General features: G+C 49.9%; 5 protein-coding genes across 9 annotated transcripts; 4 read left to right on the forward strand and 1 right to left on the reverse strand.

Annotated features, from left to right (window-relative positions):
* Window positions 1-629: 629 nt before the first annotated feature.
* Window positions 630-2,702, forward strand: snrpb2 (small nuclear ribonucleoprotein polypeptide B2). The gene is made up of 7 exons (XM_028407385.1): window positions 630-703; window positions 1,308-1,379; window positions 1,474-1,646; window positions 1,732-1,866; window positions 1,953-1,988; window positions 2,163-2,251; window positions 2,337-2,702. The coding sequence occupies exons 2-7, from the start codon at window positions 1,316-1,318 to the stop codon at window positions 2,494-2,496; spliced, it is 657 nt and encodes a 218-aa protein (XP_028263186.1). The 5' UTR covers window positions 630-703; window positions 1,308-1,315; the 3' UTR covers window positions 2,497-2,702.
* Window positions 2,703-4,446: 1,744 nt separating this feature from the next.
* prokr1a (prokineticin receptor 1a) lies at window positions 4,447-6,787 on the forward strand. Its single transcript, XM_028420768.1, has 2 exons — window positions 4,447-4,874; window positions 5,673-6,787. The coding sequence occupies exons 1-2, from the start codon at window positions 4,447-4,449 to the stop codon at window positions 6,370-6,372; spliced, it is 1,128 nt and encodes a 375-aa protein (XP_028276569.1). The 3' UTR covers window positions 6,373-6,787.
* Window positions 6,788-6,829: 42 nt separating this feature from the next.
* On the reverse strand, window positions 6,830-11,786 carry aplf (aprataxin and PNKP like factor). Of its 4 annotated transcripts, none has more exons than XM_028414670.1 (11): window positions 11,745-11,786; window positions 10,789-10,931; window positions 10,630-10,701; window positions 9,754-9,917; window positions 9,333-9,468; window positions 8,714-8,813; window positions 8,440-8,630; window positions 8,170-8,357; window positions 7,905-8,048; window positions 7,777-7,823; window positions 6,830-7,392 (listed from the first exon to the last, which is right to left on the reverse strand). In XM_028414670.1, the coding sequence occupies exons 2-11, from the start codon at window positions 10,879-10,881 to the stop codon at window positions 7,199-7,201; spliced, it is 1,329 nt and encodes a 442-aa protein (XP_028270471.1). In that variant the 5' UTR covers window positions 10,882-10,931; window positions 11,745-11,786; the 3' UTR covers window positions 6,830-7,198. The 4 variants fall into 4 exon arrangements, with proteins under 4 accessions (XP_028270471.1, XP_028270454.1, XP_028270446.1 ...); XM_028414653.1 differs by lacking the exon at window positions 11,745-11,786 and adding an exon at window positions 11,074-11,197 and having other exon boundaries at window positions 10,789-10,934; XM_028414645.1 differs by lacking the exon at window positions 11,745-11,786 and adding an exon at window positions 11,091-11,196 and having other exon boundaries at window positions 10,789-10,934.
* On the forward strand, window positions 11,354-13,561 carry fbxo48 (F-box protein 48). 2 transcript variants are annotated; one of them, XM_028414689.1, is made up of 3 exons: window positions 11,354-11,474; window positions 12,611-12,941; window positions 13,209-13,561. In XM_028414689.1, the coding sequence occupies exons 2-3, from the start codon at window positions 12,642-12,644 to the stop codon at window positions 13,368-13,370; spliced, it is 462 nt and encodes a 153-aa protein (XP_028270490.1). In that variant the 5' UTR covers window positions 11,354-11,474; window positions 12,611-12,641; the 3' UTR covers window positions 13,371-13,561. The 2 variants fall into 2 exon arrangements, with proteins under 2 accessions (XP_028270490.1, XP_028270481.1); XM_028414680.1 differs by lacking the exon at window positions 11,354-11,474 and adding an exon at window positions 11,830-12,468.
* A 418-nt stretch (window positions 13,562-13,979) lies between these two features.
* cnrip1a (cannabinoid receptor interacting protein 1a) lies at window positions 13,980-16,392 on the forward strand. Its single transcript, XM_028408073.1, has 3 exons — window positions 13,980-14,244; window positions 14,931-15,075; window positions 15,226-16,392. Exons 1-3 carry the CDS (start codon window positions 14,066-14,068, stop codon window positions 15,388-15,390), a joined length of 489 nt encoding a protein of 162 aa, XP_028263874.1. The 5' UTR covers window positions 13,980-14,065; the 3' UTR covers window positions 15,391-16,392.
* The last annotated feature ends 203 nt before the right edge of the window (window positions 16,393-16,595 follow it).

A 16,595-nucleotide genomic window follows, 5' to 3' on the forward strand; every position in this document is an offset into this window, starting at 1 on the left:
AAGACCATTTGATTTTTGTTTGACTTGACTTGAGACTCCTCACATTGACTTGAGACTTGCTTGTGACTTGCACATGAGTGACTTACTCCCACCTCTGCTGACAGCATGTACTCCATTAAATCAATAAGTTAAAATCACACTTAGAACCCTTTTCTTCACTAAAAGGCTCATTAATCAAACAATAAATATCAATAATATATTGAACAAATCATCAGATTATTTCAAACTGAAAACAACAGGAAGTTAATGGAAGCTAATATAAAAGTTAAAATAGATCCAAGAAGTAAATGACCACATATTTAATTGCTTATGTCATACTATCATATTATAGTATATTATAGTATACAGAAAGTCTTTACCAACTACAATGTATAAACATCTACATGTATGTGTCATCTAATCAATATGACAGTGACTAAGTAATTATCAGGAGTACTTTGACATTTTGTGCGCACTCTTGCACTTTCACTACTGAATTTGACTTTAATGAAATATTTTACCAAGAAGTATTACTCCATAAATACTCTCTTTACTTTATAAAAACTACGATTTAAACACAGCTGGAGTAAACCAGGTGGAAATACTGCCTGTAGTTCCCCTCCCGTCCTGTTGGTGGCGGCAGAGGGCGGAGCGTGTTAAAGCAGCAAGCAGCGCCGGCAGTGGCTGCTTCCTGTTGTAGATGAGCGTTGCGAGTGGAGAGGAGGTGAGTTTGATTTGATATATTTACACAGATCAGTCTGGTTCTAGAGGCGAGGAGCGGGACGGACCGCAGGTCCAATGTACGAGGCGTCATGTTTGTAACATCACTGAAAACGTTCAGCTTGTAAGCTAACTGCAGCTAACATTGACTAACTTGAAGCTAACGTATCAATGGATTCAGCTAGCTAACGTGTAGTTAACGACGTTGGCTAACATTAGCTCACTAGGCTAATTTAATATGTGAAACCACGCAGTCAAAAAAAGCTGGATTTATTAAAAAAGTATATAAACATAACATCATTTATAATAGTACGCAGATTAATTCACCCAGTCAGTCAGATAAATATTAAGATCCTTTACACAAGATAGCTTCTAACGATGTATACATGAATTAAAGTGCAGTGGCAAACGTCCTCCATTCAGAAGGCTACCGTTATCTGTATGTTATTATATTATTATTACTGGTGCATTAATGTTCAGTACACTCTGTCACAATAAGAAGCCAGCAGTTATAAAATGCCTGGCTTTGTTTGTTGGCTTCTTTGTGTGATATGAAGGGTTCAGTCAGACTTTACACAGCTTTCAGAACCTGCTGTCTTCTTCCTCAGACACCACCATGGACATCCGACCTAACCACACCATTTACATCAACAACATCAATGATAAAGTCAAGAAAGAAGGTGAGGGCAGTTCTATGGTCACTGGTCAATAAAAGTGAAATATCAGCCGATCAGATGGAGTTGTTAAGAATATAACCTGCTGTCCCTCCTGCAGAGCTGAAGCGCTCGCTGTATGCGCTCTTCTCCCAGTTCGGCCAGGTGGTTGACATTGTGGCCATGAAGACCATGAGGATGAGGGGACAGGCCTTCGTCATCTTCAAAGAGCTGACTGCTGCCACCAACGCGCTGAGGCAGCTGCAGGGCTTCCCCTTCTACAACAAACCCATGGTAGGGTCGGGCAGATGATGCTCCCAGTGATTCAGTTCCACAGATCTCACTCGTGCTCACTCTCTGATGACCTGACATTTTTCAGAGGATACAGTACGCAAAGACTGACTCCGAGGTCATCGCCAAGGTGAAGGGCACATATAGTGACAAGGAGAAGAAGAAGGAGAAGAAGAAGAAAGCTCAGGAGCTTGCGGCTAACCCTGCAAAGAAACCAGCAGCGGTGAGTGAAGCTTCTGTCGTGGCCATCTCAAAGGACGTAGAGAGAATGTCTCACTCTTTTCTGTCTGTCTTGTTTGTGGTTTGCAGGTGTTGGCTGTGCCGGTGCTCACGCCCGCAGTACAGGTGAGACAGCAGCTTCACTCTGGCTGTCATACAGCTGTGATGAGAGGGATGCTTCAGGTGTTAACGTTTGGTGGCAGCTGGATTTAATGAATGATCAGAGGAAAATGATGGTGGTCTGAATGTGTGCAGCAGTGTTCTGTGCCTCACTGATGTGGATCTCTGTCGTTCTCTCAGGTTCCAGATAACCCACCGAACCACATCCTGTTCCTCAGTAACCTCCCAGAGGAGACCAATGAGATGATGCTGTCCATGTTGTTCAACCAGTGAGTGCTGCGTCTCCTGTGCTGTCTTAGAGGTCCTCTTTGGCTCCGCTCTGAGCGTTTGTGGGTTGTTTTCTTTGCTCTGCAGGTTTCCGGGTTTCAAAGAGGTCCGGCTCGTCCCGGGGAAACACGACATCTCCTTTGTCGAGTTTGAAAGTGACACTCAGGCAGGTGTGGCCAAGGACGCGCTGCAGGGCTTCAGGATCACAGCCACCTGCGCCATGAAGATCACCTACGCCAAGAAGTAGCTCCCAGCTCCCATTGCTGCTGGGACACAGAGACTCTGAGGGGGAGGAGGGACCTTTGGTCCTGGATGTCCGTTTTGGTTTTTGTAAAATCCTTCAGCTTTTTTTTGTTGTTTTTTTTTTTTAATGCTTTGGTCATCATGGGGTCGAGAGGAATGCCTCTGTCCCGCATCTGATTTTGTAAGATAAAAATAAAATGCTTTTACACAGCTGTTGTCTGAGTTTGTACAGGCTGAGTTTGGGAAGCAGCCACGTTGTCCTGTGTGTGAGCAGCAGCAGAGAGATTCTAACTGGAGAGGGTGGAGCTGGTGAGCAGAGCTTCTGAGGTGTGTTAGTCTGGCCGTGATGAACGTTGCAGCACAGTGGATGATGAACAGGCGGGCTACTGCCTGCTGATATGCAGGTTGTAAAGGAATGAAGTGAGCAGGCTGCAGAGCCACAGAGAGGCTGAACCTCCACGGGCCACTCGGTACACCTGACGCCTCACACACACTGAGCTGTTACAGCCTGAGAAACACGGGACGGCCGGGCACCAGCAAGGAGATGTAGATCAGTTCCTGGTCTGATGGAGGTCCTCAGAGACAGACGTGTTCATGTAGAAAACACAGCATCAGACCGCAGGATCCTCAGGCTGACAGGCCTGTTTATGATGAACCTGTATGTTTAGTGTCCACCAGATGGCGCGGTGGTACCGGGTGTGAACGCATTCAGGCTCCAGGCGCCACATTCAAACAGCTGGATGAGAGAGATGCTCCTAGAACTCACCTGGTTTGTATAGTGACGTCATGAGCAGCTCCGCGATGTTTCTGATTTAGATCGATAATAATCTGATGATAATCTGACTTCCGCTGGCGCCCCTGCTGCAACTGGCTGACCAGGATCAGGGCTGTGGTGAGGCGTCCGTGAGCCTCCTCCACCGGCGCGTCGCTGTGCATCGGGAGCGCGCCTGCCCTCGCGCCTGTTCTTCAGCGGAGCGCACCGAGCGCGTGAAGGAGCAGCTTCAGGTCTGTGTTTAAACGTCACCTTATCGATGTGAATAGCTGTTATTGATCCGGAGTTTTGGTGAAGTTTCTGTTGATCTGCGCTGTTGTACTTTTTGATGGGTTTCGCCTAAAACAGAAAAGCTCAAACAAAGCGGCAGCAGACCCGAAAAACCTGTGTATTACAAACTGTAATTAGTTCTTTATTGTGTTATTGTTCATGCTTTAACCTCAGTTATTTTAAACTTCAAGACATTCAGAGCCTGCGTAATCTGTCGATGTGTACTCAGTGCAGTTTGATGTATTAATGAAACATAAATCATCTCAGAAGATGCCATCAGCTTTAAAGATGTTTTATATGATTTAAGGTTCGTTATTTTGACTTTTAAACTCAGCCTGAAGCAGCTTCATGCTGCTACCGAGGACCGTCCATACATTGATCACACACAGAGCCACAAGGGGGAGACAGAGAGACTCGGTGTCCTGATCAGATCAGACTGAAGGAGTCTGAGGACAATCAGATGGACTCTGTGCAGACTGTGACACAGCTGCTCTCTGATTGGATCAATCCAGCCCGAGTCACAGCCAATCAGTCAAAAAAACCTCAGAGCCAGTTTTTCAGAGTCCAGACGTCACATTCCCCAACCGGACCTCAAATCTGACACGTCCTGAGGAGGACCGCCGTAACCCGGCAACCGTCAGCAAATCCACCAGAACTCCAAACAGGATGAACACATGCAGGGCGCACGCACACACACACACAGCTCAGACTACAGGGGGCAGCAGTCCCCCTCCTGTCCACTGATGACGATCATGTGATATTAAAGAACTGCTTACAGGCTGGTCACAGGTCAAAGGTCAGTGAGGACACTAAAACTTCAGGTGAACGATTTCCCACCTTAACATGTGTGTCATGTCCCCCCCCACTCTCCCTAAACATGCAGACACTCCCAGCATGTGGACCTGATCCAAAATGGCTGACCCGACCAACAGAAGCTGGGCCCTGACAGACTACTTCCTGTCCAGTGATGTTCTGGACTACGAGGTTCCTCTGGACGAGATCCCAGACACCACGCAGAGCCAGGCCTTCTTTGTGGCCACCATCGTCATCGGCGTGGTCCTGGTGGGCATCATGCTGGTCTGCGGCGTGGGGAACTGCCTGTTCATCGCCAGCCTCGCCCGCTACAAGCAGCTCCGAAACCCGACCAACCTGCTGATCGCCAACCTGGCGGTCTCAGACATCCTGGTGGCGGCGGTGTGCTGTCCCTTCCTGATGGACTACTACGTGGTGAAGAAGCTGTCGTGGGAGCACGGCCTGCTGCTCTGTGCCTCCACCAACTACCTGCGCACTGTCTCACTGTACGTGTCCACCAACGCGCTGCTCGCCATCGCCGTGGACAGGTGGGTCCTCCACTCTGTAAGCACAGTCTGAGGTTAGTGTGATCTGGTTGACAGGATCCAGTAAACAGACAGGACCTCTGAGGAGCAGCTGTGTGTATGTGGGCCTGCTGTGAGTCCTCACACCACAGAAGAAGTGCAGACTCTCACCTTGGCCCCTCATCAGACAGATTCCTGATCAGACCCGTGGACTCAGGGCGAGCCGCTGATTTACACGCCGCTCCGAGGAAAGCTGCGGCTGAGCTCCTAGCTGTGATCCATCATGGCTGCCGCTCCACACTCAGACTCATTTATCACACACATCAGAGCGTCAGCCTGGTTCGTGTGTCTGCAGCTGAATGTAACACAATCCATCAAACCAAATGACACAAACCTGCTCAGTGCCATAAACCTCACACTGTCACATGACCCAAACACTCACTGCTGCAGTGTTTGTCTCCCCCCTCTGGCCGTAAAGAGCATTACACAAACAAACTGCCATGGAGGGAGGACCTCCTGTCCCCATCAGTCCTAACCTGAACTGACCAATCAGCAGCCGTTAGCAGCATGCTAGTGTTTTATGGGCTAACTCAGCTTCAGCTGTCAGAAAGACCAGAGGACATCAGTCTGTTTACACTCAGCTCTGATACATGATCAATACTGGGCCTGACTGATCACAATCTGTCTGAGACATTCACCCAGAAGTTTCTAAAGTCTGTGTGTCACCACATTCAGGAGGGCCTCTAGTGGACAGTGGAGGAACTGCAGTGTGTTGCTCCATCTGTCTGGTTGGTGTTTAGCTCTGTGTGTGTGTGTCAGCAGGTACATGGCGATCCTCCACCCTCTGAAGCCTCGTATGAAGCAGCAGACGGCGTACTGCATCATCCTGTCCGTGTGGATCGTGCCCGTCTTCATCTCCATCCCGTCGGCCTACATGGCTTCAGAGACCACGTACCCACACGTGGGAGGTCACGCCCACAAGACGTTCTGCGCTCAGATCTGGCCTGTGGACCAGCAGGTCTACTACCGCTCCTACTTCCTGCTGGTCTTCGCTCTGGAGTTTGTGGGCCCTGTGTCCATCATGGCCGTCTGCTACACGCAGATCTCCAGGGAGCTCTGGTTCAAAGACGTTCCGGGTTTCCAGACGGAACAGATCCGAAAGAGGCTGCAGAGGCGTCGCAGGACAGTGGTGGTGCTGATCTTGGTGCTGGTGGCCTACATTCTGTGCTGGGCACCGTACTACGGCTTCACCCTGCTGCGGGACTTCTACCCCACCCTCATCTCCAGGGACAGGAACTCCCTGCTGGCCTTCTACATCATCGAGTGCATCGCCATGAGCAACGGGGTCATCAACACGCTCTGCTTCATCAGCGTCCAGAACAACACCAAGCGTCCCAAGAAGGCGAGAAAGTTCCCGCTCAGGCTGGTGACTTTTGTGGCCAGCAAGTCGGCAGAAGGAGGTGAAGCACGGACAACCTCGCTACGAGAGACGGAGGACGCCGAGGTCACCCGGCTGAAGTAGAACTCAAGTGTGAAACATGTGAGAGGGTCTGAAACGTGTCGCATGCTGTGTGACGGTGGAATCTGACATCACACGTGGAGAAACAAACCCGACACTGAAAGTCCAGAACCAGGACTTCTTGTTCAGGGATAAATCTTTCGTATTGTGGGACATCTGCTGCACAGACGGACCTGCCATCATTCTGGACTCAGAACTCCAACTCCCAGCATGCACTGGGCTGGTTGCTACTTGTAGAGATAGATAACGGTTGCAGCACTGTACAGGCAGTAAAATATTCATCATGTATAAAGATAGAAAAATATCAAAAGTACAACGTCGGCGTCTGTGATAATCTTTGAGATTAAATGTGCACATTTTATGAGCAAGACTTGAGGTTTTTCTGAACATTTTACCAAAAATAATTCTGTCTGACTGAGTTATACTCAAATAAAAACAAAGGCACAGATGTGACACCAAGAAGTCTCCACACAGGCAGTTTAGTGGCTGATTTAAAGGAACTGAAACATATTTACAGAAAAATCATAAACGAGCATCAGGATCCTGGTTTATCACAGGTCTGTCAGCCAGGAACGTGCCTCCATCTGAATTTAGAGCCTCTAAAAACTGAATTATTGCAGCTGTTTGTTTTGTTTGTGGTTGCCATGGCGACTTCTGGAGGTTGTGAGCAGTAAACGGGCTGCGGAGGCTCGGAGCATCGGTGAGGGTCTGGCTCTCCACCAGTGACAGAACTTACTAAAAAAACCTCTTTGACCAGGACATCATTTACTAAGGATTCATTCTCAGATGTATGTGTGTGTGTGAGTGTGTGTGTGTGTGTGAGACTCCATCACTTCCTCCTCTGCAAAAATGTCTTCGCTTCCCTCTGCAGCCGTCTTATGTCCTCCTTCCCGCTGTCCTCAGAGTCAGGAGGGACGTAGTCTGAGTCATTGCCGCCGTCCTCGCTGTCGTCATTAATGAAGCTGTCGTCGTCCTCGGAGCCGTCATCGGGGGTCATTGTGGTGACAGGGCGTACGCTCCGAGCTGCACAGACAGAGTGGGGACAGAGTGTGGTCAGAGCACTTCCTGCTTCCAATTTAACGCATTGTTACATTGTAACTACATTTTGTACTTGAGTGTACATGAGTTTTGTATTTTGTAAATATGAATGAAGTACTGGATGGTTAACCAATCAATGATGGAAACAGTCATCAATCATCAATCATTAACACTTACACCTTTACAAATAAAAACACACTGCACGGTGTCCATTTACTTCTGCTCACATACTCTATATGATCAGTTTGAAGTCCACACAAGTAAAACATGATCACTGGAGCCTGTGTGCCTGTGAGGCCAAACTCAGGGCAGGTTCATAAATCTGCATGTGTTCTGAGGAAGAGTGTGAGCAGGTCGTGTACGGCCTACCTGGCCTCCTGGTATGTTTGTACTCCTTCCGGTGCAGAGGATTCTTCCTGCAGAGCACACACAGTCAGCTCATGAGGACAGACAACAGGTGTCCCCCTCACACCCCTCAGTCCCACCGCCTATCTGACCTGTAGCAGTCGGTGCCGTAAGGACACTCAGGACGGTCGGCCGCCGCCGCCTCCTCCTCCTCCTCCTCTTCCTCCTGCTGCTCCTCCTCCTGGTAGTCGCTGTCTCCGGGGTGACTGCACTCCTGAAAGTGAACCGGGTTCTTCCTGGGAACAAAAACGGGGACTATGAGACAACTCTCTGAATCACAAGTGAGCTTTGTTCTTCACCAGCTGGAGCTTCACGTCCTCCTGTTGCCGTGACGACGCTCAGCAGATGAGATGGTACCTGTAGCAGTCTTTCCCATATGGACACGGCGTTCTGACTCGGGCTTTGGGCGGAGCGGGGATGGAGATCCTGCTGGACTCCGTCTGCTTGCGCACGTCCTTTCTCTCAGGTTTGGAGACGCGTCCTCTCCCCTCCTCTTCCTCGGACCCGTCACTCCTCGCAGGCCTGCCAGCGTTACAGCCTGTGGGCTGAGAGGACAGGTTCAAACATTTTAACTTCTTTTATGTGGTTTTAACAATAAAAACAGTGCCATCAGAAACAGTTCTCAACTGTCTGAGGATTCTCCTCCTCATCACTCAGCTTCCTTCTCTTTTTCCTCGGCCTCCTCTCCTCCTCCTCCTCCTCCTCCTCACTGAGCTCCACTTCCTCAGGTAAGGAGGTCGCAGGGGGCGTGGCCTGTGTGGGAGCTGCCTGTTTGTTGCTGGCTGATGGTGCTGCAGCAGCTTTACTCCTCTTCACAGCTGTTATGAAAAACATGTGATGAAGGACCTGATGGTTTCACCACAAACAGTTCAATAACGACACTGATCACATGTTCCGGCACCTTTCAGAGGGGAGGATGGACTTTGAGCAGCCGCCATCATCCATGCAGGTAGAACTCTCGTCCTGAACATCTGATCATCCATTGATCGAGCTGATCCTCCCTGAAAGACAAGAAAACTGCCCCATGATTGGCTGCTGACTGTCAGAGACAACAAACAAAGTCTATTTGTCCAAACTGTAAACACCATGCTTTACTTTTACAAAGAAATGATCCTGTTAGACTCAATAAAAGTCACACACACACACACAGACACACTCCATCCTGTCTGCAGTCAGAGAGCAGTCAGAGTGTGTGTGTCTGCAGACAGAGAGCAGTCAGAGTGTGTGTGTGCAGAATAACTCAGGTATTCTGCACACACACATACAGGATGCTGCTCATCGTCCCAGACAGAACCTACCAACCAGCAGGAAGCCATGATGGAGTCACTGTGAGCAGCAGTCACATGACCAACACTCAGAGAGTCTCGGACGATGAGCAGCATCCTGTATCTAACACCACACTTTATTCTAATACATCATCCTGTAACAGCAGCTGATTTGTAGCAACATGTGAAGGAAGAATCACTGAGCTCTGATCTACACTGCCGGTTGTTACTAACAGGACTCCGCTGTCAGCACACCTGTTTCAGACTTCTGTCAGCCTCCTGCAGGCTGGACGGAGCTGCTGTCAGAACATCCTGATCCTGATCCTGTCCGGCGGCAGCAGGCAGTTCTGGAGTAACAGGAAGCTGCTCTTCTTCAAACACCTGTCTGTCCCTGTAGAGGTGGACATGTGGACATGAGACGCTGCTGAATTTTACATGAGGTCTGAACAGTGCTAACACTTCCTCAAGTGTCCTCTCGTGCCTGTTTGATCTTCAAACACTGAGGTAACAGGAGGGCAGCAGCTCACAGAGTCTAATGAGTCAACAGGTGATGTTTAAACCCACACGGACGCTCAGATAAAAGACCAGGCGGAGACTCTTCCTTTCATTTCATTGTTTCCTCCGAGCCTCGTCTCCTGAGGCGCATCATTAACATGGAGAGGAGCTTCGGAAGTACCTGATCGTGCACTCTTCTCCGCCTACGGCCACCACCCTGAAGATGAACTGACCCGGCAGCAGAGAGAAGACATCTCCATGCTGGAGGCGGTGCCATGAGTCCTTCTGTAGAGGCTGAGGGTCACCCGTCAGAGAGGACTGGACGAAGCACGGGTTGATGTGAGTCTGAGGATGGAAGCACAGAAAGACAGAGTTCATGTACAGCTCTGGGTTCATGTCACAGAGCCTGCAGCTGACCGAGGAAGAGGGACACTTTCTGTCCTACAGGGGGCGCTCAACAACAAGCTGAACTGAAGATTGATCAGTCATCTCAGGATTCATTGATCAGACTGAGTCTAACCTGCGGACTCAGAACACACGTCAGTATTTCTCAGAAGTGACCGTTCAAAATGTGCCGACTGATTAAAACACGTCGGCTCAGCTGCCAGGATTACAGCAATGGATGTCTGTGTGAAGCTTCACCTGGCCTGCAGTGACAAACACCTGAGGAGTGAGCAGCAGTCAGAGCGTGTCATGTGACCGCTCACATGTGACCACTGGTTGCTGCTGAGGTTGTTTTACAGTGTGCGAGGAAATACTTTTACACGTGATGCTTTCAGGGACCATCAAGACGTTTGTGATAAGTCTTTCTGACTCTGTTAGTCATTTCAATCTGCAGTGTAGTCCATGTCGTGCAGTTTGATGAAGATGATTTAAGAGTCTTCATCAGTACTTGGGCCTTTGATTAAAGGTCTGTGATGTAACTTAACACAGCTGCTGCAGACAGACACAGAATCTCTAGCATGTCACAGGTGTTCTGCTGCTTTACTGATACAACAGGTAATCATATGATCTACAGAAAGGTGATGAAGAGGAAGAGGATGAAGGTCCAGCGCACCGGTTTCAGTCTCAGCTGTCCGTCCAGGTTCTGCAGCAGCCCGTGGTGTCTGGACACTCTCTTATCACTGACCTGAGACCAACACAAAGCATGAATTTAACTCAACACTCACTGTTCAGAACGAACTGACTCCAGCCGGGGAACATCAGGGCTACTCACTCCGAGGAACGGCCCGCGGCCCAGCACCGTCTCCCCCAGCGGCAGGTGGACCGGATCCCCGCCGTCCACCGGGACGAGGTCGAAACCGGACATCAGCTCAGCAGGCGGGACTGAAGCAGCTGGACTGCGGCTGACTGGAAGCACTGCTGGAAAGCACAGAGTGTTTAATGCTGCTGAGCTCACAGTGATGTCAGTGCTTGGAAACTTTGAAGCGGTAACTCTTCCAGGAGCGGGTCCCTATGAGAGAGCACGCCGCTCCGTGAAGCGTTAACGGGCCATGCTAACCTTCCCCCTCCGCCTACCTGCTGCGGAGGTGAACCGGGCGCTCCGTCGGCTGGGACCGAAACCTGAAGCCTTAAAACACACACAAAAAGCGTCTGCTCTGTGCTGCACGATTCAAAACTTCCGGGTTGCAGCGGAGCATGCGCAGTAGGTTCCTGTCCACATAAACAAGCCTCCACTGTAAGTTCTTCTCAGGTTATTTTAAGGGTTATCCTCCTTATAACCGAACCCGCGGCTGCTTCTGCCTGAGAAAAAAAAATCTTTAAAACTCCTTAAAATCTGACACATGTATGAGTGTTGTACGCATGCGCACGTCATCAAAAACACGCTGACGTTGTGTCTGTGTGTAAACAGCCGTTGGGACATTTAAACGTCAGCTGTGAGACTCGGAGCGCCGCACGGAGGTAAGGAGGTCTGAGGGTGGAGGTCTGACCTCCACCCTCCGCCTGCTCCCCACAGGTCACAGCGAACACGGACTGGTGAAGCGGCGCCCGGGCTGCGGGCTGCCGGGGTCCCGAGGTCCCGAGGCTTTTCAGCCGCTGTTAGCTAGCTAGGAGGCTAACTGCTGCCCCGGGGCGGGGCTGGTGCAGCTGAACGCAACAATCAAAGAAAACTGTGCCGTTATTGATCATTATGAATGTATAAGTTAAGGACTCAGTGAGGGAAGAAATCACGTTCATGAGTATTTATTGACAAAAAACCGGAAGTGTGTGGGGTGGCCGCCTGCTTCCACAGACTGACGTGTTTACGTCCCGCAACTTTCAGCACCCATGTAGGACCGGTACGACCCCATTAAAAGCCCCGGTGCTCCTACACAGGAGCCGCACACTCAGCCTGAAAGAGACAGGAAGTGACGTGTACATTCTCAGGCTGTGGTTGTTTTCATCCTGCCTGTACAGTCAGGCCCAGTGCCCCTGGAAGCCATGCATGCCCATACCCTCACACTGCCTCCACCATGCTTTACAGAAGAGGAGCTGTGCTTTGGATCGCGAGCTGTTCCAGTTCTTTTCCAAACCTTCTTCCCCTCATTCTGGTGCAGGCTGATCATGAGTGGATGTAGTGAAGGGGTTTCTCCACCATGGAAAGGTGATCATCCACCGCTGGGGTCTTCCGTGGAGGTCCAGGCCGCTTGAGTTCCAAGCTTTGTCCTCAGAATGGACCAAACTGTTGAATCTCCTAACAGTTCTGCTGTCTCTCTGATGGATTTCTTTTGTTCTGCTTCACTTTCATTGAGCACTCCTTTGACCGCATGTGGTGTGTTCACAGCAGCAGCTTCCAAACGCCACACCTGAGTCGACTCCAGACCTGTAACTGCTTAATGGATGACAGGCTAACGAGGAGCCCATGCAGCCTTGTATTAGAGAGCTGTAATTCTTGAACCTTTGCTCCAATTTGGATGTAAATACTCTGAAATTACAGCTGGGAGTCTCTTTAAGCCCATATTGATTATATAACTTTGTCCTGAACACGTTTTCATAAACAGCTAAAAGAACAAAACAAACATTTCTGTATAACTGCATGTCTTCACTGTGTCCTGCAGGCTGCCCCCACCTGTTGGACTCAGAGTTATTATGCAGCATGAGCCTGCACGGACCCCGCCGGTCTTTCTGCTGTACGAAGGAACGCCCCCCCTGACGTCTGCTCATGGCACCCCCCCTCAGAACTTTGCAGAAACGCTGCCGACGGAGATGAGCGTGAGGATCTTTGGTGAGCTGGACACGGAGAGTCTGTGCATTGCCGCGCAGACCTGCAGGCTGTGGCACGACATCATTGAGCAGAGCGAGCAGCTGTGGAGGAGGCTGTGCCTGCTGGTCCGAGCCGTCTGTCAGAGGGAGGTGGACGGCGACCGGAGGGACGGCCTCTCCTGGAAGGTGAGTCTGGGGAGGGTCTTATCCACACACACACAGTGTGAGTACGTACTGCAGCTATTACCAGGTTCTTCTGAATCAAACCTGTAATAACTTCCATTTACTCACATCATTTCCATCTGGAACACTCCACAGGATGCACACGTCCTGCAGCGCGTCCTGTGTGGACACTTCATCATTGTTATTGTTCAAAGTGTCGTGTTCAACATGTGTTAGAATCATATCATGCATGTTTAAGTGACCCAGATGCATCCTCAAACCCGTTCACAGGTCACTTTAGTGAGGAACTACACTCGCAGCTGTGTGAAGAGAGACTGGCTGAGAGGACGGTACAGTCACGTGAGGTCAGCGGACGAGCTGATTGACAGGAGGATGACGCCGCTGGACGCTGAGACCTGGGGAGAGATCCTGCAGGCAGAGCTGGACAGATGACACTTCATGGTGTATTAAACCTCCTCTGAGTGTCAGACTTTAATATATTTATACTTTGTGTTGTGAGAATAAACCTGCTGTACATATTTTAATTTTTTAAGAAAAATGATCACGAAGAAGCAAAATGAAACGGTAACAGCTGAGATGAATATGGCATAAAAAATGGCTCGGACAATAAAACACATGTGTGAGCTCAGTGTGTCTTCACTGTCTGGATGATGGGCTGGATGTGCCTCAGACAGCTGGTGTGTGTTCCTCCACGTCCAGTCTGTGTGAGTTTGAATCCATTTCTAAAGGATTCATGTTGTTCACACTGCAGAAGAAACAGAACAGGCAGCACATGTACTGTTTGTAAATCTTACTGGTAAAGATATTAGAATGTATTTTCTTCTCTCTGTCATAAACATTGAAGCTTCAGTTTCACCTTCATCATCAGTTCACACAGCTGTGTGTGTGTCATGCAGACAAACATCAGGGATCCTCTTCGGTGAGAACTGGTCTGTACCCAGACTTCACTGGTAACCGAACCATCATCGGTGCACTGACTACCTGACTTTTATTTTGAAATGTGTGAGCGGAAGCCGCGTGTCGGTCGCAGCTTGTCTCCAGCCCATCCTCAGCATCACGGCATCATTCTCCCCCTCCCTCAACTAAGGACGGAGACCTGACCCCCGTCAAAGCGGAATTCTGGCACAATGGACGACGTGCCCCCCATCATCAACATCTCCATCGCGCTGCGCATCCAGCCCAACGAGGGCCCGGTCTTCTTCAAGGTGGACGGGACCCGGTTCGGCCAGAGTCGGACCATCAAGCTGCTGACGGGCTCCAAGTACAAGATCGAGGTGGTGGTGAAGCCAGGAAACGTCGAGGCCACGTAAGGAGAGATCCGATTGATCCGTGTGTTTAATAATCTGTTAATAGGAACAGGTAGGATCAATGGAGACCGTGGGCAGCAGCTGATTGGCTGCGCGCGCGTGCAGGCCGCAGCATCCGATACGATGCCTGAATAAAACATCCCGGAACCGGAGACGGTCGCTGCTGTTCTGACGGTGCAGGTGCAGCAGGGCGGAGTCAAACACACACACACACACACACACACTGTCATCATTTTAATACGAGCCTCTCACTGTCAGAAATGATCGGCCAGGTGTAGTTTTTTAAGTTTGACCTGATGGTGGCGCAGCTGTCTCACTGCTGGACAAATGATGCTCATGGTGCAGCACCCGGGGGCAGGGTCACAGCAGACATGCAGGAGGAAGACGTCCTCTACGTCCTGTATGTCCTGTCTGAGACTCTGTTCCAGCCGGCAACTCCCTGTACAAATGTCAGACCTCCATAAAATGCCAAGCAAGAAACTGCAGTTCCCCCAGTGTCCACTAGAGGCTTGTTCAAGCCGTGAATCAGTCCAGACCTCCATGTTTGTCTGTTCGGACAGGTATGCCTGCTAACAGGTTGTAAACTGTGTGTCTGACTGAGTGTGGGCCTCTAATGGACACTGGGAGAATTGCAGTTCTGGCTTTGTGTCTCAGCTCTGAATGCTCCTCCTCTTCTTCCTCACAGCAACATGAACATCGGGGGCATCATCTTCGCTCTGGAGCAGCAGTCCAGGGACGAGGAGTCTGTGGTTTATTACGGCCAGTACGACACCGAGGGCGTCCCCCACACCAAGAGCGGAGACCGCCAGCCCGTCCAAGTCAGCATAGAGGTGAGACACACTGCCGCTGCAGTGCCTGGGCGCCACCTTCACTGCAGAGCAGCATCTTCGTAGTTGTTAGAGGGTTTCCATGACAACAGCTGATCAGGAGGAGTGGGAGGAGTTTGTTGTGGAAGTTACAATGGTTCTCTGTCTGTGTAGTTCAACAAGGCGGGCACGTTTGAGACGGTCTGGCAGGCCAAGTACTACAACTACTACAAGAGGGAGCACTGCCAGTTCGGCAACAAGTTCAGCAGCATCGATTACGAGTGCAAGCCAAACGAGACGCGGACCCTGATGTGGATCAACAAGGAGGCGTTCAACTAACGCATCCCTCCTCCACCTGGACCACCTGTGAACATCAGCACCACAGTGGGAGCGCGGCAGGCTGCTGTTTGCTATGCTGGTCTTTAGGCTGCACTCGGTCCAGGGAGGGGGGGGGGGTGAGTTTAGAAGAGGAGCAGAATGTGTTTATCTTAGTAAACCTCAAAGATCACAGGGATAGAGATCCACACATCATCTTCCAGACACAGCTGCCATGCTGTTAGCTGCATCGTAGCTAACAAGCTAACTAATACATCCATCAACAGTTAGGTAAAGTCAGGACAGATGTTAGCAGCTAGCTCATGTGCTATGTGAGCCGCCATATTTAAAAAGCTGTGTAAACATTTGTACTGAATAAATCATCTTTCTAGATCCTAGAAGCGAGTCCTGACAGTTATCCCTTTTCTTTGTTATGCTAAGCTAAGCTAAACGCACCATGTGTTTGTTTGTAATGGACTGATCCTATCCTGAACACCTCCTCCCTCCTGGACAAACTGTTTCCTCCAAATGTTCCCTTGGGTTGAGTCAGTGAAATCTGGGACATACCTTCAGAGTGTAGCAGTTAGCATGTTAGCTGAGGACCAGGATAGAAAACACCTGCCGTGTCTCATCTTCTTTATTCATTTAGTGGATGTCTGTAAGAGAGGAGAAGCTGTGTGAGTGTGTTGTTTCTGATGTGGTCTGTGATTTGAGAGGGCGCAGACTGCTGCTTTACTTCCAGAAGCTTTCATAGATCAGACGGATCCTGATGCCTTCAGAATGAAGCTCAGGCAGCTTCAGCCGCAGCAGGAACAGCTTTTCCTATCTCCAGCAGCAGGTGAACCCTCCAGCCTTCCAGCGCCTCTGTCTGCTGGAAGCCTTTTTTATTCAGACAGGTGCTTTTTCTGGCAGGAAGCTGAACGTGCTTCTCTTTGTGTTCCTGTTTTGCAATCACGTTGTGTTCTGTGTGTTCTCTTAAGTGCATGGCTGTGTTTATTTTGCCAAATATGATCTGTTGGTGTTAAGATGCCCGAACCTGCAGTTTTGTTATGTACTGAACTGATAGCTGTGATGTGTGTTTGTGAATAAAGCTGTGCAGAAGCTGTGTCGTTTGTTTGTTAAAGTATCTGAATGACAGTTACAGTAATAAAGTGAGCAGCACAGAACAGACCTCAGGCCCTGTGGGCCTCCGGGCCCCCCTCTTGACAGCTTGGTTCTGGCCCCTCTGA

This window comes from Parambassis ranga, chromosome 1 (assembly GCF_900634625.1).
Source record: "Parambassis ranga chromosome 1, fParRan2.1, whole genome shotgun sequence".
NCBI lineage: Eukaryota > Metazoa > Chordata > Actinopteri > Ambassidae > Parambassis > Parambassis ranga.